Source organism: Micrasema longulum, unplaced genomic scaffold (assembly GCF_059751315.1).
Source record: "Micrasema longulum isolate JH-2025_06_02 unplaced genomic scaffold, ASM5975131v1 h1tg000849l, whole genome shotgun sequence".
NCBI classification, from domain to species: domain Eukaryota; kingdom Metazoa; phylum Arthropoda; class Insecta; order Trichoptera; family Brachycentridae; genus Micrasema; species Micrasema longulum.
The window spans coordinates 1,036,698-1,055,413 of NW_028278041.1; the positions used below are offsets into that span (position 1 = coordinate 1,036,698).

Here is an 18,716-nt window from a genome sequence, read left to right on the forward strand (position 1 = left end):
CAAAAAAAAAAGAAAATGGTTTATTTGATGTTAAAATGTGCATTAAATATATATGCATCAGTATTTGTTTGTATCACATTATATTATAATATATTTACATTCATTCTGTATTGATGTGTGCGTGTTTCATTGTAAATGTACATATATTTTATTTTTAAGTACGTATGTGTAGAGTTTCACACTCAAGTTTTGATAACTCTTCCACTTTTGGTCAAAATATGTAAATAAAAGATTTTATATTAATTTTATGAATTTTCAATAACACATTTCTCCAGAAATTATATGCACTTTAATATGATTAGAACCTCATTATATAAAGTAATACTTGAAATTTGTCAGAGCACGATAATATGTGTACATTATGCATACATATGTCATTGAAATATGCAAATAATCTGAGAATCTTACATATTTGTATGTCTTTAAATTTGTGAGAGTACTGAGATTAAAAAAGTAGCCAAGGCAAAGTAAATTACAATATAAAGTCTGATAAAATAACTTTCCTTTAATATTCAAAATAGGAAACAATTGTTCATTATCTACAAAAGAAAACACCTAAGATTTTATATTACAGAATATATATTATTTTCTATTTAAATATAACATAAAGTTTTGCTGCACCTCTTGTTAAATTTACAGGAAATTACATTCATAAAATACGGATAAATAATATTCTAGGGCAATATTTCATAAACGACAGTACAAATTACGCAAAAGTAACGCAATAGTATTCCAACCCCGCCCTCCACCGGTTTTCATAAATAAACATTTACAAAGAGAAATAATATATTATTTTATAAAAGACTAGACAAAACTGGGAGTTGCATTGTCAACTGTTTGGTTACACTTCGTACTATTACTAAAATATCAACAAGCGGTCATAAAATGTTCAATTCACCCAACTGTCGGTTCCTATAGTAAAGAGTCAAAAATATTGGTTATATAAAAATGGAATTTTATCAGTTATAAAGCGATGTTTATTTGAATATTGTACACTAGTCTTTATTCCAAGACACACGGGAAATAACTAGTCGTCGTCTCCAATAATCCGTTACTCAATAAACTCTCCTTCCGTTGCAAGTTGCTGATAGCTGAAACTATCGCAACAGGACTCGATTACCAGGAATGTAGGTTTTGGTCGACGTTAACGCACTTCTTGCAGGGAATGCGGCAGTTCCACACCACTTCGAGACGTAGCTTCAGCTGAACCGGTTGCCTAGTTCAAGGTGGCCGTATATCAGGAGGCTTTAGCCGCCATGCTGTTGTCGTTAGTCATGTTGTGTCCCTGATCTCCGGTGCGCATGTGCGGGCGGTCCGTAGCCAATTTCAGCAGGTTCCCAAATTCTACTTCCAACAGCTGCCGGGCCTGAGGAATGTAAAATATCATCATATAGTAAATAATGTACATCGATTGCCGTCGCACATTCATTTTATAAACAAAGGTATAACATACCTGAGTGTTCTGAGTGGGGATCTGTAAAGCGAGTGCCATACTGTTGACATCGAATCCGTCATCGAGAGCTATTAAAGCTCCGTGTACTCCTGATTCTAATAGATTATTGGAATATTCCTGGAATAAAATATTTCATTTTCAATACTAACAGACTTTAGAATCTAACATTTCATTGGATAGAAGTTGGAGATATGTAAGAGGGAAACGGCGTTGAGGATCGGATGTGTATAAATTACATTGTTAATACAAGATACAATACAGATTGCAGACATGCAGCGTGAGAGTCGTAAGATTGAACTGATGGTTCCCCCTTCTTCAAGTATAGTTATATAAAGCTCTTTTCTGTCACAAAAACAAAATGTTTCTAATAAAAATAAAGTAATTGCGACATCCTTTCATCGATGTTGCAACGGATACCATATTTAATATTTTATTTTAGTAAGTCCGGTGTGCTCCACTCCTAAATATGTATTTTTATTGAGATAATTTATATTAATGAGGAACTTCAGCCCTACGGGAAATTGGATACAAAAAATGTTTTCTTACGCGGGGTAAAAATTAGAGCATTAAATTGTACAGCAAAGTTTCTCGAAAATGTACAGAAAAAATAATAAAAAATATTTTGATAAAAACTACTTTCAATGACGTCACTGGTTCATGTGAATCAACCTATGATCTGAGAGCTATGGAAGATTTCCGGTCTGCTTGTCGCTTTTGGACCAATGGGAAGAACTGAATGAGAATAAGCGGAAATGAACCTCTGACGTCACACGCGGAGTTATTTCAGAAATACAAAACTTTAAAAAATCGTAGCACCGATAATACGATATGTAAAAACTAAAAAAAAAAAAATTTGACTTAGTTTAACAGTCTATTAACAAATAAAAAATTTGAAAAAAACCACTGAACTTCCTCATTGTTTCCTATTAATTTGAGTTAATTTACATTGAATTTTTCTATTAGTTTTATATTTGGGCAAAGAAGCTATTTTTTTAAAATACCCTCATGCAAGTCAAAATGTGACAGGAAAGATCTTATTTTATATTTATTTGGTGATGAAAATCAGCCACCGCATATCCTCTTTAGGCCTTACTATAAATTACTACAGATATACAAATTTAAAAAATAAAATATGGTTAATAAACAAAATCTTCGAATTTTTAAAAGTTTGAATTTGAATATTAGGTGTACAAATAAGTTTCCGCCGTTTTTTATAAAAAATTGGGCATTTATTATGAAAGGATGGGACCTTATGTTTTATTCGAAGCATTGTTCATCACTTGCCACTACTTTTCCCCATCTTTCTGGCAGCATACGGATACCGCATCGGGAGAATGCTTCATCTTTTGAGGCTATCCACAAATCAACCCAATTTTTGGTATCCTCATATGATGTGAAGTGCTGCTCAGCCAGGCCATGTGCCATCGATCTGAACAAGTAGTAGTCCAAAGAGGCAATGTCTGGTGAATACGGCGGGCGCAGAAAAACTTACCAATTGAGTGTTTCCAAATAGGTTTTGACTGGCGCCGCAACATGTGGACGAGCATTATCATGCAGTAGAATAACTTTGTCGTGTCTGGAGTAGTAGTGGGCGCGCTTTCCATTGAGTACTCGACTCAAACTCACCAACTGTGTTCGGTAGACAGCTCCAGTATTGGTTTTGTTCAATTTGAGCACCAATATAACCATAATACACGACACCAAGCTGATATCACCGAATACACAACAGGGGTTTTTTCCATGAATGTTTGGCTTAGCTGTAGATGTTGAAGCATGGCCGAGTGGTCCCCATGATTTCTTCGTTTTTGGATTTTAATAGTTATTTAAACTTTTGAAACAACGCTCGACAAATTCTTTCATTTAAGTTGGTTTCACCATATGCTTTTACAAGTAATCGATGCGCCTCAGTTGCTGATTTCTTTAAATTGAAAAGTAAATCAAAAGTTCCTACAAATTACTTAAAATTATTTGGCTTAAAACTCGACATTTTCGCACACAAAAGAAAATATATTATTATACTGATAAAAATTCACTAATATTTCCAGATTATGTTGTTGACAGATGTCCACCTTACGATAATAGTGTTTTACATCTGCCAACTTTAACCATAACCTACTGGTGGCGCCAACTTTTGTCAAACAGAGGAAACTTATTTGTACACCTAATACTTTTTCATACAAGTTTTTATCACATTCTTTTAAACTGATTGTATCAAAGGTGCTATAAGAAGGTATTGTGGTATTTAGGAAAATTATTAAAATCAATATTTTAGACCTACCAGATTATATAAGATTTTATTTTGTTAATATAGAAATATTCATTCTGTGAAAATGGATGTAAACCAGTGCCGCAGGCCAACACCTTAATAGAGAAAAATAGTTTTGGGAGTTGGCTGGGGTCTGGCATTTATTGATTCTTTTCAATTTTGCAAAATTCACTTATACTTAAATAAAATAATAAAAATAAAAAAAACCACTTATGTCAAAAAACAAAATAAATTTTGTAAAGTACATTTTTTGTAATTGCGCTGTGACTGACTGCAGCATGGTGCAAATTTATTAATAAAACCCAGCAACATTTGTTAAATAAATCAGTTCAACACTCAAAAATCTTTCCTTCACTTCTACTTCTACAATTCAACTTCTCTCCAAGCTCCACGAATCGTCGACCGCTTTGTTCTGCAGCCCTGATCTTAACTTCGTCCCAGACCTGGCCATCAGTGCCTCCTGCTTCCAGACCGCTGGGTATGCCAGGCTCTAGATGTCTAGACACTAAGTGTTTGAAGGGCTAAATGAGGAGGTTCTGTGCCGCAGACCTTTCAGCTGAAGCAGGATACCGGGCGATCAGCACCAGGCTGCAACATTTCCCTGAAATTGGGAATCCCCCTCTTGCAGGGCTACATCAAAAGGAAAGGTCGAAGCCAGGTGTACGGTCCTTGTATTCATCTAACCACAGATCACAGGGTCCCGCTGTTTCTAGCTACGTGCTGTTTCAGTCTCGGCCTTGCAACTCAAGTCCAGGAACTGGAAAAGTAGGGCCGGGGGATTTTTGTTTTGCCTTGTGACTGCTCGGCACCCTTCCGGTCCAGGCACAGACACGCGTCGGCAACAGATGCAATATATTTTTTTCAATATTTTGTGTTAAATATAGTACATGTATACATACATTACTATGCAGGACAGTTGAGCACTGAAAACTTATACTGATCTCTAAACCAGAATTAGATATTTCCTCTAAATTAAGTAGTATTTATATTTATATATATATATATATATATATATATATATATATGATAATATACACACATGTAAACAACATTAGATACAAACAAAATAATATTAAAAGATGAATTCCGAGTCTTACTTTAAGCCCAATTTGAGCTATCCATCTAATGAGACGTTCATTTGTCCAGACCAGGACATCTTGCACCACATTTTCAGTAGCTCTTCGTCTATCTTCTAATGCTGATCTGGAGTAGTTTAATCTCTTTAGACACAATATACCAAACTGTAGACTCGTTCTGCAATAAATAGATTTCAATATTAGGATACCGCATAAAACTATGTACCTTAGAAAGCATACATCTTGTGTAAAAATCTCACCTATGAAAACTATCCACCATTTTTAGTTGCGTTCTTAAATCTCTCTTGGTGAGATGATCTAACATTCTTGCATCGACTAGACATTCCATGAAGGTAGTTCGGTATTGAGGCATTCCTAGAAAAGAAACACAGAATAAAATTGCACTGGTCTTATTACTGATTACTGTAATTACTATTTAAAATGTGCTCAAATGGGGCATACCCACAAGGCTGATTTTAGTGATTTTCACTAACCAGAACCACAACCCAGTTCACCTAAGTACTAATTATCATTATTATTCTATTGTTTTGCACCACAACAGGCCAGAAGGCCCACTTACAGTGATTAATTACAACACAGAACACCCAGGCTTGAGAAAAAATACATGCAATTTTTGTGTTCTCACTGGGAATCGAACACTACACCACGTTTCAGTCACTACATCATGGATATTTTTTTCATCAGTATGCCTAAATTGTTGAAGACAAGTAGTGGAATTTCTGTATTTAATTTTTAATGTTTAGATCTTGATCTTGTCTTGATATCCCTTATGTTTGTCAATGCTTCTTTTCTTATTTTTAAATGTTTTTGACTATTCTTATATTGTAATATCAATGAATTGTATAAATGGACAATGTCTGTAAATAAATAAATGTTGTGCACACGGGGCCATGGTAAACATCACCGTTGTTTCCCTCTCTGCGCCCAGTGGTGTCCAATGAGGAAGTTCAGTGGTATTTTTATTTGTTAATAGACTATCAAACGTAGCCAAAAAAAAATTTTATTTTAAAAAATAAATATAAGCGTTCATATAATTTACCCAAATATTAAAATTTCAGTGGCCATTTTCAATAAGTTACAAACAACTCAATATAAGAAAATAGAAATAAGCTGGGGTAGAGTGGGGTTCGAACCCCGGACCTCTGATCCGTGAGTCTGCAACACTAGCCACGGGACCACAACCCAATTTAGTTTTTTTATTTTTATGTATCGTATTATCAGCGCTATGATTATTTATAGTCTTCTAATTTTGAAATTACTCCGCTTGTGGCGTGAAAATACCCTATCATGTGCAGATCACATATTTGTCTGATAGCAGAATGGAAAAAATAACCATGCATTTTGTCATCAAAGTGTCGCAATGCGGTGTGTGGTGTATAGTTACCGAGGGAGCGAAGCCAGGTGTTGCCCACCCACTCATGGTTCATGTCCCCGAAGGCGAGCGTCGTGCGTGCAGTGGGCGGCGCCGAGGGCGACGTGAGCGACACCATCTCCTGGATGGCCAGGCGCAGCTTCAGGCGGTGCAGCGGGTTGCTGATGCCGATCTCGCGCTGGATCTCCTGGTCGCTGAGCGCGCTCATGATGGCGCCCGACTTGACGTTGGCCCGGCAGGCCGCCACGTACCAGGCGGGCATGCCCACCCACAGCTCCAGCCAGGCCACGATGGTGGGCCCGTTCCACAGCGCGAAGGGCGTCCCCGCCTTCATCGCCTCGCCCAGCAGCTCGTGCCGGTAATCCCGCTCCCTACTGCAACCATTGCCGTTACTAACCATCGTACAATCCAATATACAACAATGCATACTACTGAGTGATGAGTAAGTGAGTTATAGTGAGAAAAATAAGGAAAATAAATGTTTAATGATACACACATTTTAACAGGGATTAAAAAACACAATTATAAATATAATAGTAATATCAGGAAGAGGATTTATGAAAGAAAGGGGAAATCATGGGCTTAATACTATAAACATCTCAAAATAATTTGTTTTTAGATAAAGGCGACCAAAATTTTTGCCTACATAAATTATCATGTTACTTCTACAAGGATAGTAATTAATGCGTAATATATTGTCATCACAGGCAGCTCCGGATTGTAACACGATATCTGACATGGTAAACGAGCAATAATATGTCTAATGACAGCCCATGCATTGGAACGCTAAATCCACCATTGTTTTTGTTTGTATACTGTTTTATATGTAACTAAATCACATAAATCCTGACTAATATTCTGCCAGTACACATGTTCAAAGTCACATTACAAACGAACATCATATTTCATTTTATGTTATATTTGTTTAGTTTCTCGTATATATGTTTCTTCCTGTAACTGTTGTAATTGGCTTAGGCCGAATATGCATATATAATAAATAAATATCTGCGCATATATATATATTTTTTGTCTCCGTCCATTGTCCTATCCTACGAATTTCTGTTCACACGAGGACAATAGGTCCAATGCTGGGACAAGACAATATTGTGATGTTCTCGTGTGAACGCTACTTAAGTAATGAGTAAGTTAATTAAAATGGAAAAGAAATATAAAAAAAAACATACATACTAATAATTTTACACTATGCACATTTCTTTAAAAACATTTTCTTCCACCAAACCGATAAAATAAAAGTAGTTGATGAAAATTCTTGGTGGAAGTTCATTGTAATTTATTATAGAATTTAAATTTGTGGATTTACATATCACTTGTCATTTATTTCTACAATAAAATTACAAAAACAGGTTATTTATATAATTTAAGTTTTAAAACATGTGAGAAAAAAAAATAAAACAAAATGGATACAAAAATAGAACTAGCAATATGTGTATATGTACATTAATATCGATACTCTTTCCTACAGTCTTCAATCGGAAAAAGGAACAAAGAGAAATTAAAAATCATTTTAACAGGGATTAAACAATTTGATTGTAAATATAATATCGTCGCTTCGAAGGTAAAACTCATTAAGTACAGATTTATGGTCACTGAGTTCTATATTTTTTAACAATCTCTAACAAAACTGTAATGAGTGAATTTATACAATCATAAACAGCCGTTTCGGATCGCTTGATGATTTTTCATGCAAGAGATAGCTGAAAAATATAAAACTTTTCTACCATAAATCTGTACTTAATGAGTTTTATCTGTCAACTACATTGTGTATTACAATATTTGAGTTTGTCCAAATGTTTGTAGACAAAAGACTGGATTTCACCCCCTCAGGAGTCATTAAGATTAACAAATTACAACAGGGATGGAGAATACCTTAAACAAGGGAATATGGAAGTCTAGGCATTTACAGGGCTTATGACTTGTCGTTGGCTGGTTTAAGTGGCCACTTTACACACTGTTTAACATTCACCATTTTGCCTATGTCTGAACATCTATATTTCTTCAATTCTTCCATTTGTTGATTTTAGTGAAATTAAAGAACTGAAACCTTTATTGTTGTGAAGAAATTCATCTGACTGAATTATTTTACATACTAGGCAACGTCTGAAAACAATTTTCCAATTTTTAAACTTCTTGGACCAGTTGGTTTCATTACAATATTTATATAAACATAGGCAAAATGGTGAATGTTAAACAGTGTGTAAAGTGGCCACTTAAACCAGCCAACGACAGGTCATAAGCCCTGTAAATGCCTAGACTTCCATATACCCTTGTTTAAGGTATTCTCCATCCCTGTTGTAATTTGTTACATTGTATATGTTCATGCAACAACAAAAACAAGAAGATAAGTTAAATATTAGATTAATAATTAAAAATACTATCAAGTAATGAAATAATTTATTCATAAGTTATATAAATAATATATCAACAATATTTTGAGTTTGTCCAAATTTTTGTAGACAAGAAGTGGATTCAACTCCCTGGGGAGCTGTTTATATTAACATATTACAACAGAGATGAAGAACATTTAAGAGAAGGTTATTTAGAAGGTTTCAGCTCTTTAACTTCACAAACATCAACAGATGAAAGAATTGAAGGAATATAGATGTTCAAATATAGGCAGAATGGTGAATGTTACACAGTGTGTAAAGTGGCCACTTAAACCAGCCATTGACAGGTCATAAGCCTTGTAGATGCCTAGACTTCTAAATAACCTTCTCTTAAATGTTCTTCATCTCTGTTGTAATATGTTAAATAATATATGGCTAAAACAGGTTCATTTTTTCCCCCTGAATGAGTTTAATAGAATGGAATAATAAAAACTATGAAAATGTAAATGCCTGTCTTTTAAATTGTAGTAAATAAATATGGGGTCACGGCTGGAAAAAAAAAACAGTCAAAATGTGATGATTGCTGCAAAGAACTTGTTTCTGTCAGTTCAAGAAATGAGTTTTCAAAATTATTTAAAGCAGACATATTTGTTTGTTTTTCTGCGATTGTATGTAAAAATATATTTATATTAATTGAAAAACTATTTAATTAATTATATGAACCCATTGCCCGACAAATAAGGTTTTATTAGTCCTTTTACTCTTCCGTAATACATAGTAGTAAAAAAAAAACTTCTTCAATTTTTGCAGTCTCTCAGATACTGATAGTGCTATTCTGGAATGCGATTGGAAACGTCAGTAAGAAGTGCGAGCAATACACGGCATTACAACCCAAAAGAACACTATCAGCATTGTGGTAATATTTTACGAGTTGTGAAACTGTGCCGTTCGGAAAAATGACGTACCCCTTTTTCTGGCGTCCATAGTCCGCTGACTTAGCCTGGGAATTAGTCTGTCTAGAGAGGGTGGAGGGGGGTGGGCCGGTCATCTCATCATCCACAAGGCCATACCCACCCAACTGGGACAGTCCACTCATGGCCGATACTGAACCCAGCTCTCCTCCTAGAGAGTCCTTTCCGCCTTTCGCCTAAATAAAACACAAAAACACTTCTACAGAAATTGAAACATTACTCTCATGATCTGATAGCAGACTGAATTTGGAGGTGGGCAGAACAGGGGAACTAAAAGTATAAATTAAACAGGTACTGAGTCCAAATTAAAAAAATATAATAATAACCCTAGATAATTAACTATTAATTGACTTAATTAATTCATTCATTCATTAATTACTCATAATTAACTACTTAATCAGGGTATGTAGATATCTTAGCAGAGAAACATTACTGAGAAAGGAATAAAAATGTAAAGATATATATATATATAAACCAGGTTGTGGTCCTGTGGTAGTATTGTGGACTCACGGGCCAAAGGTCAGAGGTTCAAATCCCACTCTATCACAACTCGATTTCCATTTTTATAGCACAAGTTATTTACGACTTTTAGGAAATGGTCTGAAAATTTAAATATTTGAGCAAATAATTAGAACTCAAGTATTTCTCTTTATAAAAAAATTAAACAATATACCTTTTGACGATGGATTTTCTATTTTACATATTTTTTTACTAACATCAAAAAGGAAAAATAAGTTACTTTTTTGAAAATATATTAAGGATCTTGAAACAAAATTGTGTAATCTTATTGAGAAATTAAAAATACTTTTAGAAACGAAAAATCAATCTTGCCAGCGCAACAATGAAATTCTGTTTGTCAAATTCTCTTCCATCTGTTAATTCGTTTTTAATGAAGGAAGGATTAGTTCATTTATGACAGACTTCATTGTGCAGATGTTACTTTTCAAACTTTTTTCTCACATGTGCTCACCTGTAAAGTTCTGCAGGAATTTGTATACTTCATATAATTTTTGGTAATTAAGTGGGTAGCACATAAATTTATAATCATTTTTCATTAAAATAGCTAGATAATAGAATGGTTTATATAAAAAAAGTAATGGTACCTTTTCTTTTTTGCTGAAAAATCTCCCCAGCGAGCTCTTGATGCCCCTTTTCTTGTGGTGGTGCGCTGCGGCAGCAGCCTGCGCAGCGCCCATTGCCCCCATACCGGGGGCCCCCATCAGCCCGAGGGACTCCTGGCTCGAGCTACCGCACAAACAGACAACAAGGGTCACTCTAGCCTCCTAAGGGGTGCCACACACTCAGCGGGAAATTAACAGATTAGATGCTATATTCATGATACGCTCCACACTATCAAATATGAGGCTTTCAACCTCTAAAGCAGTATGGCTGCATAAAAGCAGTACTAGCTTTCTAAGTTGATCATTAATGCGTGGGCTATTTGTAGCTGGCAGAGCTGGCACATGCGCTGGCACATATGCTGGTCATTGCATCCACACGTTGGTCCAGTATTTAGTATGCTAAAAACTACAGGACACACAATTTTTTGTGTGCTTTTGACGTCCGCACATTGGCTAGCACCAACATAGGAGCCGTCTTTAGATAACAAACAACTGAGTTGAGAGATTTTTCTTTTTTTTCTTTAAACAATTAAACATGTTTTCAATGGATTCAGAGGGAAGCAACGGTTCCAAAACTATATAAAAAATACTGCGACATGGTTTAAAAGTCAGATAACTTCCAGTGCGGAGTACATCAAAAATAAATATTAGAAACTAGCAAATACATTTTTTTAAAACTCTTGATAGAGGCTAACTAAATAACCAAGTTAAATTTATGAAAATATGCGGTCTAAAGCGAACTAAAATATATGTATACGGAATAGACATAAACAGTGCATGAATAAAAAGGGTTATCTGATTATTCTCAAATTATATAACCTAAGAAGTATTCATTACTGTACGAATTGTCTTTTTGAATTTTCAACTAAAAGTACACAACAACACCAAACATTTCTAGCTTATTCTCAACAGTAATATAATGAATCGAAATTTGCTCCAATGAATTAATATCACCCATTTCGTAATATTGTTTATTCAAAAGTAATATTGAACAAGATCACATTACATATAGTCAATGTAACATATTGATGCACAGGGCATCGGATGATGAAATAAGTTACTGCTATAATAGTTGAGACTGTCGTTGATTGTACATCCGGATCGAGTTTTAATGCTAAAGTCAGTAGATCGACTAGTCAGTGAACTAAAGCTGCTGTAGTAGGGAGTGTAGTGGTGTTGTTGCTCTAGTCTCGTTATGGAAGGGTATGGAGACGAAATGCACCTGTGAATCGGGAAGCCTGATATCGTTCCTGAACCTCCAGTCCTTCTGATAGCGTGCAATATTACAAAACAATTACATTTGGAAATACATATTATAACAATCTGTAAATAAATTTATTTCCCAAAAATATATAGAATTTACAATAAAAAATATTTTATAATATGATGTTTACTACATTCATAGGATAAATTATTTGCAATTTTTAGGAATGTACCGCTGAGGTAATCCTTGGAGGAATAATTACATTTTCACTTTGTAAATAAAATATATTTTTCTCTTTCAAAAGAATTTTAAATGTCACCACTTTTTTGTGTTCTAAAAAGGAATGTTTTGATTATTCAGGAAAACAATGCACACAAAGTATATTTTAGAATGAGGAAGTTCAGTGTTACTGGGAATTGGATCTAAACAACGTTTTCTTAAATGCGGTAAAAATTTGTGAAGTTTCTCTAAAATGTATGAAAAAATTTATAAAAATGAACTGCTTTAAATGATGTCACAAGTTCTTCTAAATCAACCAATGATAAGAGTGTTGCGATATATTTCTGGTTTCCAGCAAGTTAACCCACCAATCAGGACAACTCACCGAAGAAAACTAGTGACGTCACACGCGGAATAATTAAAAAATTACAAAAGTTTGAAAAATCAAAGTGACGATAACACGATGCATAAAAATGAAAAAAAATAATTTTTGTCTTAGTTTGATAGTCATTGACAAATGAAAAATACATTAAAAAAACATTTTTCCTCATTATTCCGGCTTACACCATATCATTATACTGCTTTTCTTGGATTCATCTGATAAGTTGTATTAAAACAAAAAAACTCGCATCTTCAAGATTTACTTATGAAATTTTTTATACCTTCGTAACTGTTCTTGTTCATATTGTAAAGCTTGAGCTACTCTTTCCAGGCGAAGTGATCTTTGCGTAAGGGGAGAAGCTGCTCCTCCAGCACCAACGGTTTCTTCTGAACCACTGAGCTGTAGCTGAAATTATCATAATAATGATTATTATAATTATCCATTTCCTTATAACACAGTACTCCACTAAATTTACACTGATAATTATTGAAGTTCATTTAAAGAAAGGTATTTCAAAGATTTAATCTGACATTTCTAGTTGGAATTGCATTTTAATGATGTATTTAAAAAATGTGGGATTATTACTTGTCGATTTTTTTTTATATATTGACTGACAATTGGGTTCAGTCATAACCGAGAACACCAGTCTTAGGATGTCATTAAGAATGAAATGGTGATGTTGGTCTGGCATATGAATGTTGCGAGTGATTGAAATATTTGAAAAAACCTTACAACTTGTACTTAAAAATCAGGTTAAGAATATGGCGTCCAAATCTAAGTGTATTTAATAAGTATTTTAAACACTGAATTTTCTTCAGGTTATTTTAGCAAATTAATGAATCAATTAAGATTTTTTCATTAAATTTACTAAAATAATTCAAAATCCCCAAATAAAAAATTCTAGCTTCAATTGTTATCAGTAGACCAAAAAAATATAGTGAACAAGGTAATAATAATTAGCTATGTAAATTTTGCATTAGTAGATTAGTTATCTATTATTGAATGCTATTGAATAATATTAAATAAAAATTCACATAAATTTTATTACATGGCTAATAATAATGGATGTGAAGTATTTAAGGGAAATCTTAAATATTTTTTAATATCTACAGTTTTGATTTACCAGGGATGAAAAATAATAAGTAATGCATTTTTATTTAATTGTAAACATAACATTCTTAAATTATTCAAGTCAATTTGGTTATAAAATTATGAGTAATAATTCTAATGGGTTATTTATTAAGTACCCATTTCTCATGCAGAAACAAAAAAAGCTGATGCATCTAAAGTTTTGGGACGGTATCAATTACTATTGCTAAATATTATTATAACTTAGAAGCGCGTAAGAACGTATTTTATGTAATGAGATTGTTTACTAAATATATTAAAAATAAAAACTAGGTTCACAATCCACTATGAAGGAACAGGCACCAGCAATATAATTTGAGGTGTTACAATCTGTTCGAGACAAAATATATTACACAATTTCATAGTTCTTCACAGCCAAATAAAACAAAACAGCTCAGCCAGTAAAGCAGCTCGCAAAGACACTTTTAAAGCCATGTCACAAGCAAATGCGAGATTCCTCTAATTACTTGAGAATTATGCAAGATAAGTTTAGAATTTAGTATTAACATATTAAATTGGTCAGAAATACATTTAGGTATAAAAACCCCACCGATGACTATATTAATTGAATAAAATATTACAAATGGTCTTCATGGGAGAACTGAGTTTAAAATACTGACATGGCAACATTTTAATAGAGATTTCATTTTCGCCAGATAGAAAATCAAATTGTTAAAGTATAATCCCAGTGGGTAACATTTTCAATAATATAACTTCTGGAAAGTTGATTGCACATTAACGTTTCGAATAAAAAGAAAAACCTCCACTGTTATTATTTATACATTCTTATAGTACATAATATAATAATATATATGGCTTATTAATGTTAAGTGTTTTAGATGGTTAAAGTAAATTTATTGAGATGATAATAGTTAGATATATCCAAAACAAATAATACAATAGTTCACACACAAAACAATTTTGACATGTGAAATTCAATAGTATTAGACGCAACAATCTGACATGTCACATTTTTAACTAAGTATAGTCTGATCAAAGTCTGAGGTGTTGCGATGGCAGCGATCTTTTTAATTTAATTAGTCTATAACTGATGCGTAAATTTATGTCTATTTGTACCGTATTTTGTCATGCCAGGTCAGTACTGTAACAGTAGAATTGTTATTTCAAAGCAGAAAATCATTCATGTATCTAGACAAATCTAGTTGGGGCACTAAAATTATGTTACAGACGAAAAAAAAAACGCTATGTTGGTACAAGTACTAATAATCTAGATACCGTGACATGGAAGATATTTCACAATATCTTGTAATTGTGAATAAATTCATTAAAGGACACTATAATTGTTTTACTAAAGCGCATTACACACTGACATAATACTAGTTAGAATAAACCGATTTCACATTGTAATGTTCTTACATAAATTTACATTGAAAAGCCTAGGAAAACATAAATTTACAACTAAACATTGAACAAGATATAAATGTAAACGCTCAATAAAACCTGTAAATTACAGTTTTTATAGTGTGCAGATTATACATACACATATGTGTAATATATGTAATATTTGTTATGTTCATGCTTTTCGTATCTGACATTAAGAATTATCTATTACCGATTAAAAATTATGTTATTCTGGTTGTTATTAAAGAGTTAAAAATTAATAATTGAAGCACATGCTAAGTACTGACTAATAATAGTACAAACAAATTGTAATAGTTTTTTAAAAAATAAACATGATTTACTTTTGAAAAAATATTTTCATGTTCAAAATATCAATGGAAAATAAATACAGATAAAAAAATAGTATCTGCATTTCCTTTTGTATTTCAGCACGATGAATATTTTGTGAATTTCTAAAATTTCTTGGACTAAGCATGCTGTTTTTGATAGGCGGGTAATTTGAAATTAGGTATCTAATTAACTTTTTTTTGCTGATGAAATCACAAACAAAACTAAAGAAAATATTTTAATTACAATTGCGGTTTTTACAATGCAAAACATACAGGAATAATATTTATAACCATGTATTTATTAACAGTTAGTAATTTTGTGTTGCTATTTAAGTGTATCAACGTCAATACTTTAAATAAATAAATATTTAAAATTAATATAAAGATGGAAGAAATAATTGTTCCTGTGCGAATTCATTAATTAAAATTGTTATATTTAAATTTTTTTGATTTTTACAATAGTATCGAATAATGTATAAATTGTGAGAAAAAAAACCAACTCGGAATCAATAAATAATTATTACTTCTCAGGAATGAAGTTATTAAGAAAATGAATTTTTACAATCCATTTATTGACTTGGCGTTTATTTTGTAGAACTCCATATTATAATTTTGATATTAAAATCAAACACTGATTTAATAGTAGTAGACTCACTGACTGGTTAAGTAGACTCAAATCAGTGTTTGATATTAATATTAAAATGATCAAAGATAGTAGTGAAAATTCAAGTGTTGGATTGGATTATGAAGTCACTTAACTTCCATAACCAAATAAATACCTAAATATCTTTTTGTATTACAGTGGAACTTCTATATTCATCGACCCTCATATTCATAATATTCGATAATCGTCACATTTTGATGACATTTTGTCCTTCCGCATTAGTTAGTATTTTACGTATTTGTCATCACTCCCACCGCCGGTACTGGCGCTGCGACCGTCTTAACTTTTGGCTATTTTGTTTTAATATAACCTTCTCCCTTTTCCACTTCTACTACTACGGTAGATACTATTTATGTATTACAATAAAGCCAAAGTTAACACATTTCTTTTTCCATTTATGTACCATTTTTAGGAGTTGGAAACATTAACTGAATTTCAGTTATTTACAATGGAAAAAAACTGTTTTTATAATTACCATATTCTATATTGGTTAGATCCCCAGGAACAGATTAATGGGGAATATAAAGGTTCCACTGCATATAATACATTTTAAGATAATCAGATATTGCAGCAGCTAGTTGATTTAAATAAAATATTTTAAAAGGTGTAATTTTATTTTGATGTGAATATTCATTCATATTGATCCAAAAAGTGAGCGCTTCAAATATAGATTATATGATTTGATGCACGATTAGCAATATTATCTCGGCTGTTGAGACGCTTAAATAGCAAGTGCGGAGGTCCTCTAGGGGGGCGGTACCTGGCTGCCGGGGAGAGACTCGGAGAGCGTGGAGTGGGAGGGGTGTGCGGGTAGTCCTCCCACCGAGCTGTGCAAGTGCGCGGGAGACATGGATGCCGGAGCCTGATTACACACACACCTTTATGCTAACCGTTCCTATTATGGCCGCTTGTTAACGCCCATTTTTTAAATACAAAAGAGATGCATCCGTTGGCAGTAAGAATTGTTGCAGTTTTTAAAAACACACATTGTGATTTAAAATAAGATTTCCATGTTATCGAAATTGTCAAACTTACCATCTCCCTTCTAAACTTCATAAGGAAAAGATGTATTTTTTTACATTATCAATGACGCATAATTAAAAAGACACGTTACTAATGCAAAGAAAATGAAATTTCAATTTGTGGGTCTTCCGAGCCTTCATTCTCTAATGGACTTCGTCATGATGATACGCAGAAATATTTATTTTTTATTCTTGAAATAGTGCACATATTTTTATATGACTTATACATATACCATTTATAAATTATTCAATACATACTTATGCGTTAACGTTAAGTTTAAATTTTGATATGGAAAGTGAAGTGATTATGTATTCCTTTCATTATAAATACTTTTTCTCATTTCATAATACTTTTTTACCGCCTTATATAAAATTGAGTTATGTGATATCCTCTAATTTTTAAATGGGAGTCTGATTGTATTTTGTTTTTTTTTTGTGGATTATTGTTTATTTATGTTTTTTTTCTCCGGCATTGTGTTTATGTTCCAGTTGACATTGATTTTATTTGTAATTAGAATTTTATACACAAATATCATGGTATGAAATATGCAGTCGTGTGTGATGAAAAAATGCATCAATTGCATTCTAACTGTGGAAAACAAAACAGATTTTTAATTTAATTTGTAAATACAATCCAATTTACCAAATAAGTAGATAATTGGCTATATTTTTAAGCATACTTTAAAAAATTTTGACAGCTGCCAGCTAGTGTCGTTTTTATGATAACAAGTTACACAGAAATAAATATGTATATCTTTTTTTACATTAATGATGAATTGCATATAAATATTTACTGTATCTACTAGTAAAGGAGTAACGTGTTTATTTATTATATGTCATTGTAGATTAAACATGACTTGATTTTATCAGACTTTATAAAACATGTGTTTTTCCAAACATATGTTATTAAAGCATAATTAAATATGTTTTTCCATTTTTAGAGAAAGAAATAAAACGTAATAAATTTTAATACGTTTTATTTCCATTATAAAAAAGTTGTTTATGAGTTTTAAAACCGGCTAGACCAATGAAAAAATTTATAAACCAAATGATTGAAAACCGAGTGCATACACAGAGTGGGTTCCATCCTCTCTGCCTATCTATAATAGGAATAGCATGGTTCACTGGAATATCCCACAGATGGTCATCCATTGACGTTAACAAGCGACCTTATTTTTTACTCATTACTATAATTTAAACATTATTAAAAATAAATTTGTTCAAATGATAATTCGATAGTCAACAAACTTCAGTTATATAAATTAGAAATATGTGAAAAAGGGACAACAAGACATTCTCAAGTGTTGGTTTGAATAGATCTGATCCACATATACATCTGTGGCATCCAGTAAAAAATATTTGAACTTTTGGATTCCAAAATCGAAAATCAAAATCTATGTTTGTATTATTATGTAAATGTCTTAGATTATTAGTCTGTAATGAATTCATATGCTTGTGTATATCAAAGTGTCGGATGCTTTGCATATACACAAATTTGGATAATTTTAACACATGGAAATAACATAAACATTTAATGTACTAATGGTCCACAAACAAAAATGCCAGGGCCAATGAGTCTACATGTATATTAGGAACTTTAACCACATAAATATTTTAACTTGCATTAATCCATAGATCCCAAGGGGTCGATTGTCGACCCCAACTAAATGAATGTGAAAAATCTCATAAGGCCTATTATCACCCGTAAAGTTGTCTTAAAGTTATTAAATTGAATATTGAGAATTTCAAAGTGATATTTTGAAAACTAATCAAACTCGTTT

General features: G+C 32.5%; 1 protein-coding gene across 1 annotated transcript in view; it reads right to left on the reverse strand.

The window, feature by feature from the left end:
• Window positions 1-1,098: 1,098 nt before the first annotated feature.
• Liprin-alpha (PTPRF interacting protein alpha) overlaps window positions 1,099-18,716 on the reverse strand; it is a 159,559-nt gene continuing 141,941 nt past the window's right edge. The window contains exons 14-23 of the mRNA XM_088231090.1: window positions 16,674-16,775; window positions 12,711-12,835; window positions 11,848-11,892; window positions 10,608-10,749; window positions 9,499-9,680; window positions 6,201-6,559; window positions 5,056-5,170; window positions 4,817-4,973; window positions 1,454-1,570; window positions 1,099-1,366 (exon numbers count right to left, since the gene is read on the reverse strand). Coding sequence (XP_088087216.1) covers window positions 1,238-1,366; window positions 1,454-1,570; window positions 4,817-4,973; window positions 5,056-5,170; window positions 6,201-6,559; window positions 9,499-9,680; window positions 10,608-10,749; window positions 11,848-11,892; window positions 12,711-12,835; window positions 16,674-16,775 — 1,473 coding nt within the window. The 3' untranslated portion in view covers window positions 1,099-1,237. The remainder of the gene's footprint in view (window positions 1,367-1,453; window positions 1,571-4,816; window positions 4,974-5,055; window positions 5,171-6,200; window positions 6,560-9,498; window positions 9,681-10,607; window positions 10,750-11,847; window positions 11,893-12,710; window positions 12,836-16,673; window positions 16,776-18,716) is intronic.